Genomic DNA, 24207 nt, shown 5'->3' with positions numbered 1-24207 from the left:
AGCTGGACACCACCAGGAGAGGAGAGCAAGAGGACAGCGTGACCCTCTGACTACACTGCTTTCCCCGGTGTGGGCATTGCACACAAGCAGTGCTGGGCTTTCAATGCCAGTGGCAAAGTCAGGGGGGTGTGCTTTACACAGTGGCCCGAGCCCGCGTGTCACCTGAGGCAGCACACCCTGGGAGCCGCAGCCTCACCTTGTCTGGGTCAGCGGTGGTGATCACCCACACACAGTGTGCGTTGTCTTCGTACTGAACCGGGTAGTTCGGGGAGGTGATGACGCCACTGGGCCCACGCAGATTCGATCCACAGGTCCTGGCTGGAAAGAGAAACACGGTTACCTGCTACGGCATTTGACGGTGCGACAGATATCATATTCATCTGGGACTTCAATCAGCTTCTAAGGAACATGAACTAAAGTTGGCAGGTGGATTCTGCTCAGCCTGCGGGTTCCTGGTTAGTGTCCCAACGTGCACTAGGAAACTTTCATATTGGATTTGCAAAGGCTCACAGGATGACCTCACGGTGACAGCACCATAGGAAACGTCAGTATCAATCCGTCGACTTCAAATCCCAGTCTGGCTCGAACACACCAGATACGTGTATACACTCGGACTAGCTCCCAGGAGGCCACAAGGCACAGAGAGACTCAAGGACACACGGCACTGGAGTCTCAGGGCCATGGCCCCTAACCATGCAGATGTCACCAACAAGTGAACCAGAAGCAGCAGTCCCCGCCCCTTGGCCCAGCCCTGCTCAGATGAGGAGGGCAGAAGGACGGTCCCCAAGCCTCTTTCAACCTTTAGTTCTCTCTACAAAGACGATGCCAGGCGTCCTTATGGTCAATGCACACAGGCAGGGAGATGTTATTCAAAGTGTGGAGAACGAAGACAGCAGTGGGCTCTGGAAGCCGGAGGACAGCAGCGCCTCCTGTCTCTCCGTCCTGGGGGTGGCCTGAAGGCCAAGGGAAGCACAGCAATCCCCAACCAGAATGAGCGGCTCGGGATGGGGGTAAAAGTGCTTCGCCTGCCCTCTTCTTTGGGGATGTCTTTTTAACAACAGGTGATTTTGGAAATCTAAGGTCTCCTGGACTCGAGGCTCACACTGATCACTTGGGCTGGGTCTTGGGAAGGAAAAGGAGAAGCCGACTTCACAGAGGCGCACAGGGAAGAAGCTGGGCTTCGTTTCCCCACCACCACCGCCATCAGGCACAGGGGCCTCCCAGGAAGGGCCCCAGGAGGGACCTGACCTGATGGGGGCCTGTTCCCCCTGCCCTGGGCTGAGCACCAGCAGGCCAGTCGCTGCCCTAGGAGCCTCACACCGAGTCCAGGGACGTGCACTTGAGGTGGGTGCTACCTGCACCCCAGCCCCGCTGGCTCTCCCCATTTATGTTACCATAAAATGACACAAAGCGTGTCGTTGCCAGTCACACTTCTTCATGTGACCATCGCCTACAGCTTTTCCTTTCCCATTGGGTTGGGATTTCGTGATGTGTCCTGACTGGCCTGCCTACCCAGAGCCAGACACAATGTCTGCTGTCCTTCTTATGCTAATGTGACAAGATCACTTTGGACAACTTTCCCAGTGCTTAAATATACTATGGAAATAATCAGATAAAAGTTAGCCTACTCGGTCAAAATTCACGTTTTTTTAAAACCAGGTATTGAACCAGGGGCTCTCAACAACTTAACCACATTCTTAGCCCTTTTTATATTTTATTTAGAGATAGCATCTCCCTGACTTGCTTAGGGCCTCACTAAGTTGCTGAGGCTGGCTTTGAACTTGTATTCCTCCTGCCTCATCATCCCAAGCCACTGGGATTAAAGGCATGTGCCACTGGACCCAACCAAAATTTACTTTTAAAAATTGGTATTTACTGTCCAAATGAATTGCATTGCCTAAATAAAGATGGGCACAAGTTTGTTTTTCAGAACCAGTGGGTATATTATGACTCTGAAGGTCTCTGACAGAAAGCACAGTGCGAGTCTGCACCCCTCCAACGGGCAATGAGTCTGCACTCCCTAACCGATGCCTTTAGCAGCATGTTCTTGAGGGTGCCATGACTGCAGATGTGAGTTCACCTGAAGCACACTATGCTAACAGTATTAATTAGAAAACCATAAAGGACAGTTATCAGTGCACAACTCCAGTTAGGAGACCTTTATGGTACAATTTACACTTTGGAACTTTGAATCATTTAGAGCCGTTGCATATCAGAGAGACACTCAATACATACTTGTTTATTTGACTATGAATCAGCATAGCCACAGAGCCTTTCTAAGCACGTTGCACTTTGAGAAAGCAGCTCTGCTCTGGGGAAGTCGTGCATGGGAGGCTACTGTCCCCACCCCCTGCATCTGTGCCCACCTGGCATCAGCCCCAGCTGTCCCCACCTGGGAAAGGTGACTAAATCTCACCATCTTCGGCCATGCCTACCAGTCGACTTCAAATCCCAGTCTGGCTCAAACACACGAGATACATGGAGGCTTAGCTCCCAGGAGGCCACATGGCACAGAGAAACTCAAGGACACGTAGCACTGGAGTCTCAGGGCCAGGGCCCCTAATCATGCAGATGTCACCAACAAGTGAACCAGAAGCAGCAGTCCCCGCCCCTTGGCCCAGCAGTCTCTGCCCGTTGGCCGCCTGCTTTGAAGCTGGACTCCCACTTGCCTTATTAAAACTGGTTCCCAGAAACTGATCTACCATTTCGAGGGGAATTATGGTTTCCAGTGGTTCTACTTTGAGTGAGTTGTTGGAAGTACACGTGGAGCAGCAGCACAGCTCTACGTTTCCTAGAAGCACAGGGTCTGGTTCCTCCTCAGACCTTCAGCTGTGAGTGTTGGAAATGAATCTATAGCATGTTTGTTTTTTCATTTTGTTTATTCTTAGCAACTTATCTTCATCCTTGAAATGCATCTCAATAGCAGATTATTCTTGTCTTAATCCACACTTCTTAGGAAGCTACCAAAGGAAATATCTGAAATGAAGTGTAAGGGCACACTCAGGGCAAATATAATTGTCAATTTTGTTCATTAAAGCTTTGCATTTAAAGCATTTGAGAATTTCCTCTATAAATACTTGTTGTGTCTCTTGAACAGGTAAAGCCTCTTTAAGTCACATGATCTACCTATAATTACTTAATTGTAATCCTTAATTTTTGAAAACTTTAGCTAGCACCTCAGTCACTGTGCTTCATCTCCATCCTTACCGTCTGCTTCTTCGCCCCCTGAAGGTCACCTCCCCTCATGCCACCAGTGGTGATTCCTGAATCACTGCTTTCTTGCAGCATGGTGGAACCAAGAGTGACGATTCTCAGTCTTCCCACTGACAACTACGCAAAGCTCAATCGCGCCTGTGTAGAGTCTTTATCCTGGATAGTCACGTGGCCTGAGTGGCCATGATTTCTCCCAGCTGCCACCCACAGGCCGCCGTGCAGAGCAGTAGGGTCTTGGATTCCTGCTACCCACAGATTCTGCCTGTTCCTGGTTCGGAGGCAGGAAGTGTTACATTAAAGTCTCCGGATTTGGGAGTGGGGAGAACACAGCCTGCCCACAATTCTTTCTTTGTCACAATCCACATCTTCTTCCTCCTCCATCAGCTGCAAGATTTTAAGATTTCTTTTCCGGGCAACTATATGCTAGTGTTTTAAAATTCAACATTTAAGAATTAAAAGAGCTTGAGAGAAGAAAAGCAAAGTCTTGGAGGCCCGACTGAGAGCCGCACGGACTGGACTCAGTGGTGAGCTTGCAGAGGTGGAGAGCAGTCGGGCCGTGTGGATCAGAGAGTCCAGTGTCCTTCCCTGGGCCACGTTTAGGGCAGCAGTTGGGAGAAGCCCACCTGCAAGGCAGGGAGCAGGAACGGAGGTGGGAAATCGGGGTCACCCAGGCCCGCTATGGAGGGGCAGAGCGGAGGTCCGTCTAGCCACACAGGGCACTGTGCTGCTGCAGCTGTCTGTGCTGTGCTCAGGGACGAACCCAGAGGACACGGGGCCATGAACCCACTCGGGGACAGCTCCGAGTCTGCATGCTGGCCCCTGAGATGCGTCCCCCGGCCTCTCCCCTCCATGCCAGCCTCCACTGGCTTCTCACTTCGTGCCAAGGGTGGACTGCGTAGCTCCTCCTTGGGGCAGAGCTCGGAGAAACCTGTCCTGAGAGGGACTGGTCACTTGTTTGGCATCTGTGGAGGGAGGGACCTTACCATTGCCTCTGTACTAACCCGGCGTCCAAACAGCCAACACAGGGTCAAGGAAGCACAGGAGTAATTGCACCAGCACCAAGAAAGCTTACAGTGAGCTCTGTGCACACCTTCCTGTCACTGAAGTGTGAGGCACAGGTTTGCATGTGAGAGACTAACGTCACTGTCACCCTTGTGAAGGCCTCGCCCCTCGTCAAGATCTTCTATGAAATATGGCACCTAATGTAGACTAATGCCCACTTACACGCAGAATAAATGTCCTTGGATAACAGCCATGACCTGATGCATCATTGCTGTTACTCTCTTGACAGTTTTCTACACTTGTAAACTCAAGTTTCACTCTTGTCTTATACGTATTCCGAGTAGAGCTAGAATTCATAAAACGGTACGTTGGTAACGCAATACATCATGAGGGAAAGAGGGAGAATGAATCAGTTTTCAATGCCAATGTATGCCATTTGTCCATTTAATCAATGAATACTTATTAAGTACAAAATTCATTTCTTTCACATGATTTATCTAACACAAATAAATTACAGATTCATTTAAGTACAGTTCCAGAAAATCTTTTCTGTTCTGTAGTAACTGCCCAATTAAATTAATTGATGGAAAGAATATTCTAATCAACTAAATTTAAGTTATTCGGATAGAGGAGTCACATTAGAAGCTCTCTCTCATGCAATTTCGTAAGTATATCGACTAGTTCATTTCTTACATGTTTTAGAGGAAATAATTACTGTTAATCGTATATTTTCTGTCTACTCCAGATTGTCAACCCAAACAGAGGACAGCGGGACACAGTGGTCAGGAGCCTCTTCTCTCTGTCCCTGCGTTCCAGGCCTGGCTCAGGTCCTCTCCTAGTTATTTAGCTTAGGCCTCTCAGAGTGTTCAGCCAGTAACAGGCACAACACCCACTGCTGTCTCGGGCTGCGTGAAGGGCATGGGGCTCCTGGCCTGGCCAGCCACACCACAAAGCTCCTGTTGAAGTCCACGAGGGAGGAAGTGACAGTGAGTTGGGCCTCCAGGAGGCTGCAGACAGGGAAGAGCCGCACTCCTGGCCTTGATGGAGAAGTCGGCAAATACAGTCATCAACAGGTTACCTCAGGAGGAAGCAGAGCTCTGAGGAAAGGCAGAGGCCGGCAGGGAGCCTGGGAGGGCTGGCCTGAGGACCATGGCTATGGAAAGGCCTGCAGGAGTGGACTCTGCTGAAGGCTCAGGCCGGGCCTGGGGATATGCAGGGTAATGCCCCGTGGCCTGCGCCTGGCTCCCGAGCTCACTCTGGGAGGTCACGACACCACTCAGGGCTCACTCTCAGCTTCTCTAGGTCAGTGGGACAAGGGAGCAGCATAAAAACACAAAAATGTAGCGTTGTTAGTAACAGTGGGAAATAATATGGGCAAAAACACTACCTGGCCATCAAGTAAAAAGCAAAAATCTGGAAGTAATAACAGAAATTTTCTAAATTCACTAGGATTTTCAAAAGTTCATTGTGTCTATTTCTTTAAATCTGTGAGAGCGTAGCTACCTAATCAAGTGATCAGTATATAAAGTATGATTCTAAAACCGATGCTAAGCCTGTCATCTGGTAGAACGGGTCATCTTTCAGGTGTAAATAATCGTTTCATTATCATTGAAAAGGTTGTTTCTGCGTGGACGATTTCTTGGCCCCTGACATGTGACTGAGTTCAGGGTGATTCTGAGCTCACCCGACCCAACCTGGAATCCCAAGTTAATAATCAGTTCCGCATTCCCTGCCGGCTCCAATTAGCTTTGGGTAACTATGGTTACAATTTCAGGTAAGGTCTCACTTGTCTTCTGTGCCCTTTCAACTCAGAGAGCAGCTGAAGATATCAGCTTCTCAGATGAAGGTGCCTTAGCACAAAAGAAAGTTCTTGACATAAATCTCCCCACACACCAATAAGTGAACCACCACCGGAACGTTCTATCAGGGAACAGGAGAACATCCTCTTTGTTTCTATTTGTTTGCTGATTTTAAAAATCTACCAGTTAAAGATTCTTATATAGTTTTAAGCAGCTCATAATGTTTTACCCTGTAAAAACCATAGTAGTGAGCATCATTTCAGGTGGAATCACTTGCATAATTACTAAGCCACTTCAATTCTTCTGTTTGGTAACAGGAAGAAAGCTAACACCCTCCCACCCTGGAAGCTAGTTAGCTAATGTGGGCACTGGCTAACCACACCGGTTTCCAGATGCGGGGAGCACTTCCGACTCACTGCAGTTTGTCCAACGCTCCCACCGGTGTTCCTTCTGGGGAGAAGCCCGACAATCACTTAGGAGTTGGGGGCCCTTCAGGAGCAGGGGAGCCTGGAGAACAGGGCACTGAGGCATGGACCTGCAAGGTCCTCCTGGTCTCGGCACCGTGTCCTCAATGTTCAGAGCAGAGGGCTTGCCATCTGGAGGACAGCTGACTGGACTACAAGGCCACAAGGCGGGACATGAGGTCCCCTTTGATGGCTCAGAATGAGTCAGGCAAATCCAACCATGATGGTCCATTTACCCCGATGGTCATTTTTACATTCCATTTATCATGGCAGCAGCACAGAGTGGGAAATGTCCTGGAAAATCTGGAAAGTGCCAGGAGCTAAGGAAATGTCCCCACAGTCTGGTTTGAGTGGTGATTGAGAACGAAGTTTCACAGTCTCCTCTTTCCCACAGTTCACAGGGCTGCGGCTTCTTCAGCATCGGCCCCACAGGTCCACTCCACAGCTCCTTCTGACGGAGGAGTCCGGCACAGGAGCCGGCGACGCTGGGTAGAGGAGGCACTGAGACACCCTCCAGGTTCAGGGATCTGACTGAGGAAAGTGCTGTGCTGCGGGCAGCCACCAGGCCACAGCGAGGCTCACTGAGCACGGTACCCCTGCATGCCACAGATGGTGGCACCTCTCCTCAGGCGGGAGGGACCCGGACAGCAGGCTCAGCCAGATTTCCAGAGGCACGCCTGCTGTGTGGCTACTGAGCAGGTGGGGAGGGGCCGGCCCGAGGCTGTGAGTATGAAAGGCACCTGGATCTCCACAGCTTCAGATGACCAAAAAACCCATGAGACATCTCATTGTGATCTTGTGTTGGCAGGTCAAAAGGAGAATACTGTGCATGTCTGAGTCAAATACAATGTTTTTAAAATCAAATTTGCCTGTTTCTTTTTGCTCTTTAAATCTGGCTGTGAAATGTCTTGAAATCAGGCATGTGACTCGAGCTGGGCACGTGGAGGGAGGCGGGCATGTGACTTGAGCTGGGCACGTGGAGGGAGGCGGGCATGTGACTTGAGCTGGGCACGTGGAGGGAGGCGGGCACGGTGTTTCTTCAGCGGCCTTCTCCAGGTCGGACAGCTGGCAGCCCCACCACGGGGCCTTCAGCCTCAGGTAGGACCAGCCGGTGGCGGGTGGATGTCCTAGTGGGCAGGCTGAGACACCAGGCGGAGGCCTGAAAGCTGGTTGGAGCTCCCAGAGTCCTGGAGTGCAGAGAGGCCAAGGAGAGGACATTTGCCCCAGCGGTGTGACGGCTCTAGTGTGGGGCCAGCTGGCCAGGGCTAACCACGTCCCCAGTCCTCTTGTCATGGTCCTCGATCATGTGGGCCGCCGACGCTGTTCTCTCCTGAGACTAGGGACTGAGGTGCCCAAGAAGTTGAGGAACACTTCCCTCTGGAACCTCAGCAGGGGACCAAGAGAGAGAGAAGGTGGACTCCAGGCCTTCGCCACAACACAAACGGATCAGGAGGCCATGATGTCCACCAGGCCAGGCCCAGAAAGCCAGGGACTGCAGGCTGTCGCCCATACACAGAATCTAAACCCAGCTGTTCTCACGGTAGGAGGGAAAGGGGCCTTCACATGTATCAGAACATTATATAATGCCCTATAAAATCATACAAATTTTGTGCCAATTGAATAAATAAATCGAATGCAAAAATACCTACTGATGAATGACAATGTTTTCCAGAATATGAACTGATTTAAAAGGAGATTTTATATTTGAATTCAAAAAGGCACTATGCCTACAGTTTTTAATTTAGTTGTGATAAGAAATGTGTTTTAATTGTGTTTGACATAGACATTGTATTAAAAAGTCAGAAATTAAAGTAGGCCAAGAACCATGTGGCTTTGTCTTTAAAAAAAAAAAGTGCATTTCAAAAGTATTGCTGTGTCTTTCATCTACTTGAGGCCAGGAAAACCCATCCTGTCTGAGAGCACCCTCGTGGACCTGCTCCCACACAGCAGGTCACTATCCAGAACCTTAGAGTGGCAACTCGGCAGCAGCTGAAGACCGGGTGATGGTCAGCCAGCATCCAGTCGGGGCCGAGGAGGGGCCGTCGGCTGGGAGGGGAGGGCTGGAGGGATGCAGCCAAGCACCCCGCGAGCAGAGAAGCAAGCCAAGCACACCGCAGGACAACCAGCCGGAAGAAGGGGCTTCCCTCCTGTCCCGTGATCCACTAGGACACGGACAGGGATAAGAACCAAGTCAAGAGACTCCCTGGGTGTGGAGAGCAGGAGCCTTTGCTCCCCCCTCACCGCCACTAGGGGAAACGCGGGGCTCCTCGGGACAGTGAATCTGTAGATCCCGCGATGGTCCACCCAGGGCTGGACGCACACCCAAAGGGGATGAACCCAGGGCCTAAAGGGACACTTCTGAGTTCACTGCCCACTATTCACAACAGCCTAGAAGGGACGCAGCCTAAATGACCGTCAGTGGAGGAAGGGGCAGAGAAAACGGGGTCCACGTGCACCACGGAGCACTACTCAGCCACAGAAATGATGCAGTGCTGTACGTGCTACAACCCGGATGAAACGGGACGTCCTGAGGTCAAGCGGAGCCAGGCAGGCCCAGGAGGAGGGACTGCAGGCCGCACTTGTCACAGGTGGAGAAACAGCGGGTCTCGGAGGCGGTAGAACAGTGGGGAGGGTCGGCCAGGAGGGTCAGCCAGTGGGCACCGCGTTGGTGTCGGACAGGGGACGTTCTGAGGCCAGGGGCCAGGGGTCAACTGCAGGGAATGATAATTTACTGTGCATTCCTAAGAGCTGGAAAAAGGGGGTTTGAATGTTCACCTCCTAAAGAAACCATAAAGGTTTAAGGAGACAGACAAGTATATGCCTGATTTAAAATTTAAACAATGTATCCATGTACAGATACGCCACACTGTATCCCATAAATACATGCAGTTTATATGTTTTCACGTATCAGTTAGAAATACATTTAAATTTTAAAAAGACTCCTCCTCAGTCTGTCTGTAAGAGTAAATGGTGGGGCTGGAGGCTGGGAAAGACACTATTAAGAGCGATTTAAAATCAAGAGGAACATGTCCATTAAACAAGGGAAAGACACTATTAAGAGCGAAGGGCCGTTTTCTCATGGGGAAGTCCCCCTCCTGGGACCTCCCACTTATTCATACCTGATGACCTTGTGCATGGCCACCACTCAGGGGAACACGAATTTGGTACGGTGTCTTTGAAAGCTTAACAATTTTGCTTTAATAATGGGAAGTACACAAAGTAGTCTAATGACAAAATCCTAAAGGCACAGGCTTGCATGTTTTCTTGCTCAGAGACAGGAGCTTCTCTGTGAAGCAGTCCGGGAGCCCTGGCCCACCTGCCACAGGGAGGGTCATGGCCAGTGCCAACCCTCTCCCAGGCACAGCAGTATGTGGTACAGGAAGGGTGAGCATGCAGCGAGCACTGCCATATGGAAGGTGGAGCCCACAGGAGGGTGGAGCTGTGTCTGCAGCCATTTCACTTCAAGGAGGAAGCCAGCGCTGTGCACTGTCCAGGACACCTTCTCCCATTCCTCTTAAACAGCTCCCAGGAGAGATGATATAGTCCTACCCATGAAACTTTCCTCCTTATTCCGTGGTCTACATAGTACTTGTACAAAATAAGAACCATTGTTTGGACAAATTATCTTATGAACAAAATGCAAAAAGAAAGCCCCCAAACCCAGTTTTCTTTTAATTTTACTAATATTTTCCAAAGCAATGTTCTGCCTTCTGGTTTTGGTATTCTCTCTAGAATTCCAGTAGTATTCAAATCAATACTTCCAAGGAGTGAGATTAACACCTTAGTTTCTCCTGATTTCCTGTGTTCTCTTTGAAGATGGTGTTGCTGATGCATACCTTGCCCTGTCGACTAGGTGAGAGATTAGCTTAAGACAGGTTTTAACACAGTGATGATTTGAGATCATGGTAACAACACCCTTTCTCACATCACAAAACCCAGGAATTCAGTCTCACAGCAACAGAAAGCTCAAGAGTCTATGTTTCTTTGCAGGTTGTGCAAGAAACTCTCTAAAGGACCTGGTTTGTGACACAGAATGGCACAGAAGCCCACTCTGTGCACATACAGGAGGGTGGCAAGCTGAGTGTGAGAGACGTGAGTGCTCTGATCTGCCGCTGTCCCTCCTGAGGCACAGAGACGCTACAGCCCAGGAGCTCGCCTTCTAACAAGCACCCAGAGAATACACGCTTTGGCCCAGGGTGAAGCAAACTCACATCCTGATCACATTCTCTCCATCTACTGACAGTGCTTTGCACTTACATCTCATTATAAGTGCAACATGTGTTCAGAAAAACGTGCCCCCAAGGAAGGCGTGCTTCCGGCCACGCCTGCTCGTGCCTTACCTCTGCAGATAGGCCGGTGGTCACTCCATGCCGCCAATGTCTCTGTGACCCTCTGGCAGGTGATGCCTTTGGATCCCTGGAGCACATAATTATCCTCACAGGAGAACTGCACGTTTGCACCAACCCTGGACAGTTACAAAACAAAAAACAATCAAAATTATTCACAGGAAACTCCTCTGAAAACAATCACCAGGCGGCTGCGGCACGGTGACTCGGCTAGAAGAGATGGAGACATATGGTCTGCAGGCCACATGCGCAGAGGCCGCCCTGTGACTCAGACACCTGACAGAACCACAGGCCAGGTGCCCACACGGTTCTGCCGCCTTCAGAGCTAACAAACCCAAGGGCCTCAACCTGTCACCTGTAAGTACAGAAAGAGCCCAGGCGACCTCAGGGTCCTGCAGCTTACCCAAGGGAGCATGTGTGAAGGAACGCTGTTTCCCAGAAACAAAACAAACCTGCCCCCCTCCAGAGGTCCCTTCAAGAGCAAGTCTCAGGAGGTCCCAATGAAGGAACCGCCTCAGCCAAGGATCTAGACTCCCATCGCACATGTTCAACACGTTCAAAAGGAGGCCCGTGTCAGTGTGTTTCAAAAATATATCTTACAGGAAAAGAGCCGTTTATTTAGAAGACAGCAATCCACCCAGCCTAGAAGTGGATGGAAATGACTTTGGCTCCAGAGCCTCTGCAAACATGAAGCCTGAGGGCTGGAGCATTGGCAAAGCATCGTTGCAGAGTAACAAGAGAGACCCAGGCCAGATCTGAACACGCGGGTTACATGACTCCTCAGCCCCCTTTGGGCACTGAGTGGGGAGGGGTCTTGTTTCATTATCTGACAAGCCTGTTGTTACAAGCAGGAGCTCTGCTGTGTCTTCTGACTGGGAAACTGTAGGGTGGAGGTCGGGAAGAAAGAGGGAGGCTGTGGGGCTGGAGCTGCATAGCCCTCCCTGTAGGTGAATGAAATCAGTAATAAAAGATACAGGGGAAAGAAACAGACATGCACCACATCACACTGGGTGTCAACTGGGCAAGGTGGTGGAGACTCTTGCATCCAGGTAACCCTCTTCCTGGGGTAGACACAGGTGTACATGCACATCACCAAGCCAGGTCAAACTAGTTTGGAACATTCTAGGTTAAACAAAAGTGAGCATCTTCCTTTTCGAGAAGAACTTCTCAGCTTAATAAAATTTGTTATGCAAAATGGGGAGGTTTACAGCACACAGGGCTTTCCAGACTTCCTTCTTTCCATGAAGCCCACTATTCACCAAATGTCAAGAGCCACTGAAGTTCTGTGGAAGCAACTTTCATAAGAAACATGTAATAGGTACAAATTTGTATTATTTTGAAGGTAAAAAGTATAAAACATAAGCAATGCTTAGTTTCATTGCCAGTCACAAGAGGTGTTTAAGACAGTTATCTGGAGACTTTGTTCTCCATAATTTCCCCCACTGACCTTCGTTTGAACCTCTTAACCACATGGAGTAAATAAAATAAATCTAAGAATTTTGTTTTAAAAACAAGTTTCCTTCTTCGGGCTCCAATCTCTATTTCTTTCTATTTACTTAAATTTTGGTTTCCACATTTTCATCATCTTTTCAGTGCAATGTTATTGAATATCTACTATGCCTCCGCCTGTCCTAGGCCCCGTATATGCAGAAATGAGTAAGACCGCCAAGCCCGATCTTGTGGAGACAGAGACCTGTCTAGGAAGGAAGGAACAATAACGATGAATAAGCATTAAGAAATGGGGGTGTCGTGGGGCTGCAAAGGACGTGGACCAGGGGGGTCAACATGGAGGGCGGGGAGCTGGGCCTGGAGGGTGGGCTGGCAGCTCTGATGAGCCTCCTAGACAAAGCTGCTGGCCTCTAATGCTCTCCTTCAAGAGTGGTTAAGTGCGGGGTGGGGGGCAATTATGGCTCGACTGGGCAGCTGCTGCGGGTCCAGCAAGCTGTCCACCCTCACTAGCCTTGGGCAGCACCTGCTCCAGCAGCGCCGCTCCCTTCCTCATGCACGCGGTGGGCGTCCATGGTCTCTCCAGATCATTCCCTGAACTGCATCTGGACATCAGAAAATGCAGATCAAAAGTCCAGGAGATGTCCCCTCACCTCGCAGAACGGTCATCATCAAAGAGACAGGAGGCGGGTGTCAAGTGTCGGTGAGAGGTGGACGCGGGGAGCCCTGTGCACTGTGGCAGGAGACGGCCAATGAAGTGTGGGGGAAAGGCCTGGAGCCTCTTGGAGGACGAAGGACAGCATTGCACTGGGTCCACCGCCCCTGCAGGGCTCATGTGCCACAGAGGAGAACCCCGTGTGTGAAGACGGCGGCTTTCCCAGTTCACTGCAGATCACAGCCAGGTGCAGGGTTAACCGCAGTGTGCACCCAAGACCCACAGAAGAGGAAAGTGCCCTGCACATTGCCATGGGACACAGCTCAGTGCCAAGCCAGAGGGCCTCCTGTCCTCTGCAATAGTGTGGGTGAACTGGAGGATCTCCCTGGAGGCACAGAGAGACAAGCACTGCGTGACCTGACTCACACGAGGGCTCTGACAACAGGATCCACACACGCAGAGCACGGAGCGGTGGCTACCAGGGGCTGGGGAGGGACGAGGTGACGCCCGCCAAAGCACACGACACTTGAGACAGGAGGAGCAGGAGGCCTAAGTTCAGAAGCCCTAAGGCACACGCAGGGCCACTGTGGATGAAGGCATATTGTTTACTTGGAAACTACTGGCACCGATTTTAAATGCTCTCATCACAAAAAAAAAAAAAATCTTAAGTATGTGAGACAAAGGGTCTGTTAAATGCCTGACTAGCCACTCTACAAGGTGTATGCATTTCAAAATACCATGTTGTAGATCATAAATATTAACAAGTTTTGTGTGATATTAATAATAAAACAATAATATCACCATTGTGTTAACTGGTTTCATTTTTGGCAATACATGTCTGTTCAAAAATATGGAAAAATTACTGCCAAACATGGTTTCAGAAGTCAGGAACCTGCCCAAGGACAGGCTGTGTGTGTCTCAATTATTTTTAGATACACGTGAGAGAATTCAATGCTGCTATGTAAAAGATAAAGTGGTGGTGCATGCCTGTCTTCCCAGTGGATCTGGAGGCTGAGGCAGGAGGATTGCAGGTTCTTGAGATTAGCCTCAGCAACTTAGTGAGGCCCTAGGCAATTTAGCAAAAAATAAAAAAGGTACTGGGGATATGGTTCAGTGGTTAAGTGCCCCTGGGTTCAAACCCTGGTACCAAAAAAAAAAAAAAAAAAGAAAGAAAGAACGAAAAGAAAGAAAAAGAAAAAAGACAGAAATGAGAATATGTGACAACATAGGAAAAAAAGAAGCATGACAGAAAATCACATGCACCCCAGGTCCAAGGAACTGCACAGCTAACCCCACTCTGTCAGGAAGGACAGGCACGAAACTGTTCTGGAGTGGTGACGCCATCATAAGTATTTTCCCACTGTGCTAGTAATTGTGCTACTCCTGATTTCACTACTTTGTAATTTAAAATATAAAGATGAACTTTGAAAAGCTAGGGCCAGACTCTCCTCACTGGCCAAGGCACTGTGCACGTCCTCTGTGACACTTAACACGGCTCCTGCTTTCGGGACTTCCATCAGACAGAAGTGAGTCCAGGAGCCTGGCCCACAGAGAGTCTCCAGGACCCCACAGTCCCCGGGCAGCCTGGGTGCTCTGGAGGGTCCTCTCAGGCACCTTCAGGCTGCAGAACACAGCACTCTCCTAATTACTGTCAGGGATCCTTTTTGCAGATGACTGCAAACAGCCACCACTGTGTATCAAGCTTCTTTAGACGACAATAACAATCTCGCTGTTTGATTGCAGCTTAGGGAATGCGCCTAGAGGTGAGCTCATTCCCAGCAGCCAAGCCGAGGAGGGGCTACTCATTGCAAAGGGTCAAGGCACCACTGGAGTGGAAAATGACTCAACTTCTACTTTATTAACTCCAGCTTCTGCTTTGGCTTCATCTAGCTCAGGAAGCTCTTCAATATAAAAGCCACAGTGCACTCTACTTCAAATGTGTAGTGTACTAAGATTCCATTGATCTGTGATTACTACATTTGAAATAAAATGTGTTAAATATAAATTTATATTATTCAATTTGGTTTTCTCAGAAGGATTCATAGAAGAAAATTTCAGAAAAAAAGTAGCTTTCTATTGGCAAATAAATTTAGAATAACTGAGATCAATTATGTTACATAATTCAAATAATTATCAGTAGTTGGGAACAGTAAGAATTAACAGCAAAATGAATTTCTATAAGATCAAGATATATTAGTGTTCAAATTAGGCACCCAAGTGGAAAACTTTAAGTTAAACCGTGAAAGTGGGAGAATTTTGTCTTTTAAATAAAATGTGATAAAAAATACATTTTTTTTCACCTCAGTGCTTAACACTGATGAAAACCCCGTCACTTGACTTGATTTCTAAAGACATTTCTTCTTCACTGACTACTTACCTTCACCAGAGTAGGAAGAGCTTTCTACGTGAATGAACCACTTCTAAATGGGGCCATTCTAAAATGAACTCTTTTTCAACATGCCTTTCTCAGAGAGTGGCCATCTCCAGATCTATTTAACATGGATACCACAACTGCTTCTGGGGGAAAAAACTCTGAAGTGACTTAACATTAAACTAGAGTCCAAAAGATGCAGATGTGTTGATTTCCACCCTCCACTGATGACCAGGTCCATGCACCTGACCGGCTGCACCGAGGTTCCCACCTCCTCCCTCAGCCCACACCAGCTGGCTTCTCCGGAATCCCTGGAAGCCATCCATCAGTCCACAGGATGTTTTATTCTCTAGTAGCTTTTGTTTTTAATTAACACTTGCTGATTGTGTTTATGAGTACAGTGGCATTTGAATGTGTGTGTTCCTGTGTGACGGTCAGGTCAGGGCAAGGAGCACCCTCATTTGGTTGGGGAGCACCCTAAATCCTATTAGCTATTTCACAATATTCACTTACTGCCATTCACGGCTCTCCTACTGTCACAGACTTAGGAGCTATTCCTCCCATCCACATGCACCCCGCCTCTGTGAACCATCGTCTAAATGGGTGGGTGGGTGGACGGGGTGGACAGACAGACATCAGCCTCTGGGTGATGAACTCCAGTCCTGACTCCCATGTTCACGGTGCTGCCTGCAGGGCACTTGGAGGCTCTGCACCTCCAGCCAGAAGAGGTATGTGGCATGATGCGGTTTTTTGTCTCAAGCCACAGAAAACAGAAAAATTTGAGCAAGAAGAACTTTAGTGCTGAGTTCCATCCGGGGTTTATCACCTTTGTCCTAATAACCTGGACGGGGATGGCTTCCTGAGCTGGATGAAGCCGAAGCCAAAGCCAAAGCTGGATGAGAGTGTCAGGCACGCCCACAGGTGGACGGTGCGGCTCTCCTGACGCTGTTCCCAGGGGGAACAGAGCTGTGTGGAGGGGTGAGGGGCCAGGCACACTCAGGCCTGTGCGCTCTCCTGCATGTTACTCCCCCGACACTGGGGACCTCGGCGCAGCCCGGGTGGGCCACAGGCCCCTACTCAGCTGTGGAGCCGGTGCTTTCTGGGTCTGGGTGGTGTGCGCCCGGTTCCTCCCTCCCTACAACAGCACCGAGAGCCAAGCCAAGCTCTCAGACCCTGCAGCCAGGCAGTGTAGGGGAGAGCACAGAGGTGACAGTGACAGTGTCACGGAAGCCTGATGCCTCCTCCCTACCACACCTTGACCAAGAGCCCAGGGGAGCGGGGAGGGAACAGTGCCCACTGTACTGTGCCTTCTCCATCCTTCCCCTGGACACGCGCACTGACCCTTCCCCGCCCTCCGTTCCTCCTGCTTCCTCTAGTCCCCAGGCTCAACCCTGGGCTCGTCACTGCCCCATGCCAGGTTTGGTGGAGGAATGTTAGGCTGAGGCACAGAGAGTGGAGGGCAGGAGGGGACAAGGGCCACAGGCCTGGAGGCCCCGGGACTGTCTCCTGGGAGTGCGCTGCCCTTCGCCCTGGAGTCCCGTGGCCTCTCGCCCTGCTCTTTAATCAGGTACCATCCACAAATCCCCGTGGAAGGAATGAACAGGACTGTGTGGTTTCGACGTGAGGTGTCCCCCAAAAGCTCACGTGGGAGGCAACACGGCAAGTTGGAGCTGCGGACACTGGGTCCTGAGAGCCTCCGCAGGGTCAGCGCACCCGTGTGCTGAAGGAGGTGAGCTGGTGACCACAGGCAGGTGGGGTGTGGCCGGAGCAGGGAGTTGCGGGGTGGACCCTTGGTGAGCGGAGCTTAGTCTCTCCCTGCTGCCTGGTGCCATGTTCCCAGCCACCACCCTCCACCATGATGCTCTGCCTCAGCTCAGGCCCCGAGGAACAGAATCAGCTGTGAGTGGACTGAGACCTCTGAAACCAGGAACCCCAAATAAACGTTTCCTCCTCTGACTGTTCTGGCAGGTCTTTTGCTCACAGCAGTGAAAAGGCTGACTAAGCCCAGGACGACCCGGTCACCACAGCAGCCATTCAGAATGGGTCTCAAATGCCCAAGAGCCCTGGGCTGCGGGCTCTAGGAGCAAGCCGTGGGGAGCCGGCCAGGCATGGAGAGGCAGAGAGGGACAGTTGCAGACCCCCTAGGCTGGGCAGGCATTCGGGAATTCGCCCCCCCCCCCAAACTCAGCAGTCGAGGTGGCCTGTCCCACTGCAGAAAGGAGGAAAACAAGACACAGGTCCCTTGCTCAAGTGCCTGATTCAAACTGTCTTTCTTCACTCTGAAAGTCATCACTTCAGTCTTTGATGGATCAGCAAACCTAATATAAAGATACTATTTGGCAAAATGGGCAAATATTCTCTCCTGAAAATACAGGGTGCAAAACCTTTCGATATTCCGATTTATGCTTGACACCCGCACTCATAAGAGCCCTGCAAGCACAGCTCCCAGGCTCCACCAGAGAGGAATAGCACAGCAAGAACACACCAGGAGGGCAGGAGCACACGAAGACACACCTGCCACAAACTGTGACGTCCAGAGGTACAACCAGAAGGATCACAAAGGACCCGAACATGGTGCCCTACAGAAGTCGGCACAGAGCCAGGTCCTGCAAACCCGACTGCACTGGGCCTGGTTTACACGCATGCCCTCCCCAGGGACTCCTGTGCCCTGCTTGTCCCCCGATGTCCCACTCTGTTCCTGGGCCCCGGGAGCAGCTGACGTCAGCCAGGGTCAGAAGCCCACAAGACCTCTGCTGGCAGGAGCCCCGCAGCCAGCTTGGCCGGCCGAGCCTGTCAGGGGGGTTCTGGGTTTCAGAGCACTACAGGGAACGGGGTCAGCAGCCCAGGGAGGCAGGGGAGTCAGTGCCATGGGGGCACTCTGACAACGGAACCAGGGGCAGGAGGAGGCCAGCAGCAGGCACCGGGGCCAGTCCCAGCCAGGTCAGCTGAGCAGGGACGGAGCGGCTGGCTGAGGGTGTCCTGTCTACAGCTCCCTCGCCGTCTGCCTGGCTCCACTTCCTCACTCCTGCTGCCTGGGCCCGAGGTGCCCTGAGACCTTGCCTTCAGATGACTGGCAGGAAATCCCAGACTCCTGGGACTCGGATCAGATGACCAGTTCCAGGACTTGGAGTCACTTTCACCAGGTGACCTGGCTGTGTAAATGCTGCAAATAAATGCAGCTCTGCTAAGCCATTAGCCCATGCTCTCCTCACTGTGTGGTAAGGTCCTGTGGCCAAGAAAGACAGCTTCCTGCTCAGACTTCCTAAAATCCCGAATACACCGCTTCTAGTTATTTGCTCCTTACCATTTGATCTACTTCAACCCAACCCCCACCTCCAAAATTGATTGAATTCTTAGTACAGTTTCTTCTCTGATATCAGTTTTGTGTCATTATAGAAATAAAACCTTAAATCACTTTTCATATTAAAGAATGTAGGTAGGACTAAGTCAATCTGAGAGAAAGGCAAGCTAGGGGTACTGGATAGCAAAAAAGAAAGCGTCCTGGGGAGTTTGATGTGAATATCACACCACGCTGTGCAGACACAGAGGCTCAACCTCTGAAGGCAGAGATGTGGCCCCTCAGTCCCTGCAGCTGTGTATTTGCTAGTTGGCGCATCTGCTCTGATGTCCTGCCATGGAGACCAGCCCTCACTGCCCCTTGTGACTGAGGACAAAGGCAAGGCTGGTTCTCCTCGGGCTCCGCACCTGCTCCTCCCTCTGCTGGGGCCCACCCCCATCTCCACATGGAGGGACCCTGGCCTTCCCAGCAGAGGCCCCAGCTTTGCAGCCATCTCCAGAGCCTTTGCCGACCGCCACACCCACAGCAGCCGATCCTTCCTGATGCTCATCTGGTACCCTTATGTCACAAGAGTACCGGCAGTTCCCCAGGACTGGAGTAGAGGACCTCATGAAGGTGACCCCCAAGGATGCCGTGGGTGGTGGTCCTGCCTGCCCTTCCCTTCCTTTGAGAAGAGTGATGAGAAGCAAAGCTGACTTCAGACGCAACAGCTAACCCCCCGAGGTGGCCTGGGCCTCTGTCTGTGTGGGAGCTGTGCACAGGTGTGCTGATGTACCTGGTGAAATGGTCACACAGTCCAGCCAGGGAGCACTCCTACCTCTCATATCCTCTCTCACAGTGAGGTAGCTGAAGCCCGCTCCCTAAAATTCCAGGAAACGGTAGCGAGCTGTTAACTACAGTCCGTATGCCAAGCCTCAGATCCCTGGAGGCCTTCATCCTACCAGGCTGCAGTCCACCTTGGACTGAGCAGATTCAGAAGGTCTTAGGCCGTCAGGGCAAGATGGGGAGGAGCATGTGTGACGGCCAAACCGGTCCTGGTTGTGAATGAAATCCTAAAAATGATATGGCATGAAACCATTCCTTGGGAAAGGGTCAGTTCCCTCCCCCTCAGGCTTCCTCCAGGGACCCTGATTAACCATGGCCCTACCTCTTGGATTGGATGGAAAAAACTGCCCTAGGAGTCTGACCACTCCCTCTGTTGTGAACACCCCAGTGCCAGGCTTTCAAAGACGAGAGAGTTAAGGGTGCCTGGAAAAGAGCCTTTCTTCTGATCTGTTTCTGTAGGCAAGCTTCACCTTAGAGACCCCACATGAGGCCTTCAGCAACATGGATTAGGAAATTTTTTAAAAGAGGAAAAAGGCCCCATTGATAGGATGAGTCTAAGATAACCCAAATAACCTGTGAATGTTGTGAGAAAGTGTGGATCAGGGCTCAGAATCTGGAGTTCGTCTTCCTCTGGGCCTACTAGCCTGTCTCTGAGTGCTGCTTATACTCCTCCTCGATCACTGTTTCCTGCAAGAGGCCAGGCCCAGGGCCAGAGCAGAGGAGCATGGAGAGGGTCTTCTGATGAGTTCAAGTGCCTGGTTAACGAAACTGTGTGTGGACACAAACAGGGGACCCAGTCAGTCAGACAGACACTTATGCATGTGTGCTCCCAAGTGGGGAATTCAATAGAATCCAGGGGACATCAATCAGTCATGGTGAGAAGATCATGACCGGGGAGGAGATGAGGAAATTCCAGAGACCACAAAAGAATAGGCCAGGACTCCCCCTCTGGATTTCCAGCTCTGGGCAGGTTCTCTTTGGAGAAGTCCCTGTATCACTATGGCCTTGGCAATAAGCCTACTTCTTGCTTGCTGTCTCTGTGCCCTGTTCTTAACTTCTTTGCTGAATGGAGACAATGAACCCAGCACCACTGGACATGGCCACCGTCTGCCCCTGCCCTACCCAGCCCTGGCCACCGCCGTTCTGCTCTTCTGTGTTTTCTGCTTCTTTAGACTCCACACACCGTTGGGTGTGGCAGTATTTCCCTCTCTTGATCTGGCTCAGGCCCAGGTGGGCCTGTTCTTCCCACAGGTGGATCAGCCCACCTGGGAGCTCTGGGTTCTTTCTTCATGTGTCCTTAAGATCTGTTCCATGCACGAGGTCTCAAGAGCTGGTCTGTGCACCAGAGGCTGTCCCAGGATGATGGCTGTCCTGCTCTTGCAGAGGTGGCTCCATTTCCTCAGAGCAAGAGGTCTCCAAGCAACAGTGTCAGTCTCCAGAGACCCTCAAGAGCAAGCCAGGACGGTTTTCTTGTGAGGGCAGGAAAGACTCAGCAGCATAAAGGGGCCCTTCTCTGCTATTCCAAGGTTGTGCTCATCAAAAGTCCAGTATGGGAAAGGGAGTGAGGAGCCCACTAAGCACACACACTGGGCGGGCATCGGGAAGCTGAACGTGGACAGATCCTCGTTTCCTGACCCTCCCACGTGCCTGCTCCCATGTGTATGAAGAGGAAGCTGAGGGGCATTGCTAATGGACTTCGGACAACTGCTGCAAAGGGTGTTTAATAGGACAGAGGGACAAAAGGACTGATTGAGTTTTCACTTACTTATTGGGGTTCTGATTTATTTTACTAGATCATAGCTAAAAACAAAAGCTGTCTAGCCGGCTACCTTCTCGATTTCCTCTAGGACACAGATACAGAAATGTGAATCGACTCGTAACCAGCAATTCCCAGCAAGGTTAGAAGTCCGGCGTCTCTGAGGTTGGTTCTGTTGTCACAGGCCACCACCCAGAGATCCCAAAACGTTGCTCAGGGAATGAGTGCCTCCCCCGCCTACCCACCGCTTGCCCCTCTGTTCTCCGGGAGGTCAGCACTGTGCTGCTGATTACAGTGGGAATCGGCGGCCGACCACCACGAGGAGGCAAGAAGCATCACTGAGGCGGCAGCAGAGTCTGAAGGGCAGTCATCTGAATAAGTGACAGGTTCTGGCTGGGAAGTAAGGTGACCCCAAAAGCTCATGTATGACACAATGCAAGGTTAGGGGTGAAATGATTGGGTTATGTCAGCCTTAACCCAACAGGCAAATCAGTCACCTGAGAGGATTAACTGAGTTAACTGGAGGCAGTGCCTTACGGCTGGAGGAGGGGGTCCCCGGGGCCTGGCTTGGGGGTTACATTTTGTATCTGGTGAGTGGAGCCTCTTTCTGCTTCCTCATCATCACGTGAGCCTCCTCCCTCGGCTACGCTCTTTCTCCATGATATTCAGCCTCTCCTGGAGCCCCAAGGAATGGAGCCTGCTACCTGTGCACTGAGACCTCTGAAACTGTGAGCCCCAAATAAACTCTTTCTTCCTCTTCTACGTTTGTTCTTGTCAGGTCTCGTAGTTAGAGCAGTGAGAAGCTGACTGAAACAGAAATACAATACGTACACCAATCTCTACGCCATGACGTGCATTCATCATAAATAACATTCTTCCAAACCTTTGTAAAAACAATGTTTTATCAACTTAAAAGGTGGTTTTAATACACTAATTGGAACTGTGGATGAGTGGGGAGCAGGGGTCTGCAGCAGCACCAGGAGCCACACCTGTACTTTCTGTGCTGTTCTCCATGACGGTCAGCGCTGAGCACACAGCTGTTCCTCACTAAGGCACCCATCTGTGAGGCACGCTGGACAGCAGGGCACAAGCCCCAGAGAGCTCAGTGGCTCCTGTGTATGTGCCTCCCAGGAGGGCCACCTGGCTCCTGGGCCCACTGCCCATGCACTGTGCACCCGGGGGCTGCTGCCCAGGATACTGCCCACTGGCCTTGCTTCTCACTGTTTTCCCCAGATCATCATTTGAGGGAGGTCACTAAGATTAGACCACCTTATTACAGCAAGAACCAACTGGAACCTTGTTTCTTCTGCAGACACACAGAAGCTGCAGTGGACAGAAGACTCGGGAAAGGCCCCCTAATGAGATTTCCAGACTTTCCCAGGATATCAAACGCGGTTTCCAGGGCCAGCCTCCGAGGGCTGTGCTCACCTCCCGTCCTACCAGGAATGACATAAGCCACGTGGGAAATGGTCGTCAACTACATGTTACGAACAAAAAGTGTGGCTCTTCTCATAACCCCGATGGCCAGGTACCTATGGAGCAGATGCATCCCCGGAGCTGGAAGGTGGAATAGCAGTCACCAAGGGATGTGGCCGAAGGGAAGTGAAGTCCCTGCTTTACAGCCCAGAGCTTCAGGTGGCAGGATGAGAGGGCTCCGGCTGGAGGCTGGTCCTGGCTGCACCTCGTGTGCATGACCTTAATGCTGCTGATCCACACACAAACAGTGGATATGACCTAAATATCTAAGTGCAACTGAATAGTTAAAATATTAACCAAATTATCTTTTAAAAATCCTAATTCCCAGGCTAAGTTCCTGTTGATTAAATCAGAATATTTGGGGTAAGCTGAAGTACTTCCTGTGTGGTGCAGACCAGCCAGCACACCCCTTCCGTCCTTCAACAGACCGCTGGTGGGGGCAGAGAGGAAAATACAATGAAAAACCTGCAATGCTAAAGAGTTTCTAAAGGATCAGACAATTAGAGAGCAGGGAGCAGGCCCGAGGGGGGCACAACTCCGTGCCATCCCAGATACCAACCCACCTGCCTCCCCTGGGCTTCAGGGTTGTTGGTCCCCCCGAGGAGCACCTTCCCGGCTAGGCGGAGTCTTATTCAACAACGGGCCACGGAGGAAACCTGACTGAGAGCCACAGAGCTCCACACCACAGGGCGTGGCCCCGAAGTAATGATGTCATCTATTTTGTCCTACCCTTTCACAGGTGAAGGACCAAGAAGCAGAGAACCAGGTTACAGAGGACACTTCCAGGAGCATTAATATTCATTTATGATGAAGATGATACAGTGGGCTAATTAATTCTTCCACCATCTTTTGACAAATTAATCTACTTAAGTGTCAATGATCTACTTTCACAGAAAATTATTTAAATGGATACTTTATTATTTTGAAAATGAATATGTGCTATCACAGATATTGAGAAGACTGTGGAAGACAGAGAGAGAAGGAACACGAGTGCTACCCAGGGGATCCTTGATTGGAAGAAGCTTTAGCCAGATAGATGCTACCTGAAACATTCACAGTGCTCCTTTTTCAAAGGGACATAAAGGTTTCAAATAGTGCAAACAGGAAAATATTGGCTGTGGTTTGTCTTCACGTCGCTCTTGTGGATACAGCCTGCAGTCTTTGAAAGAGCAGCAATCACTGCCACCCATTTTTCTTAGACGAGCTCAGTTCCTTTGGAGCGGGAGCCTTTAGAAGTCTACATGACTGCCTTCAGGTGAGGGCACAGAAATGTGTTGTGTCCTCAATTTTTAATTTCAAATTTCAAAGACACTTTGGAGCAGGTCGGGATCACTGGCGTGGCAGATTCAAGTGCAGGGCACGTGCACTTCACCCACCGGTTTAATTTACAGGGAGCATCTAAAAGAAATGCTTTCTTCTCCATGTTGTTGCTTTCCGCCCTGTGCAGCTGAGTAGCAAGGAAATCATGGACGGACCAAGCATGGCTTGCAGAAACAAAATACAGTTCTTAGACTTTCATTTTCAGAACACTGGGTGGAAAGGAATCAGATATGAGG

At 50.6% G+C, this 24207-nt stretch overlaps 1 protein-coding gene across 1 annotated transcript in view; it reads right to left on the bottom strand.

Annotated features, from left to right (window-relative positions):
- The window catches only part of LOC144251494 (CUB and sushi domain-containing protein 1-like), a 425723-nt gene that overhangs the window by 330345 nt on the left and 71171 nt on the right, over nucleotides 1-24207 (bottom strand). Inside the window, exons 3-4 of the mRNA XM_077794365.1 lie at nucleotides 10819-10943; nucleotides 197-318 (exon numbers count right to left, since the gene is read on the bottom strand). Of these exons, the coding sequence (XP_077650491.1) occupies nucleotides 197-318; nucleotides 10819-10943 (247 nt within the window). The remainder of the gene's footprint in view (nucleotides 1-196; nucleotides 319-10818; nucleotides 10944-24207) is intronic.

The sequence above is a fragment of the Urocitellus parryii genome, assembly GCF_045843805.1.
Source record: "Urocitellus parryii isolate mUroPar1 chromosome 14 unlocalized genomic scaffold, mUroPar1.hap1 SUPER_14_unloc_1, whole genome shotgun sequence".
NCBI classification, from domain to species: domain Eukaryota; kingdom Metazoa; phylum Chordata; class Mammalia; order Rodentia; family Sciuridae; genus Urocitellus; species Urocitellus parryii.
Note: the sequence above shows the minus strand (reverse complement) of the source record. Positions and strands in the feature narration are given on the sequence as shown.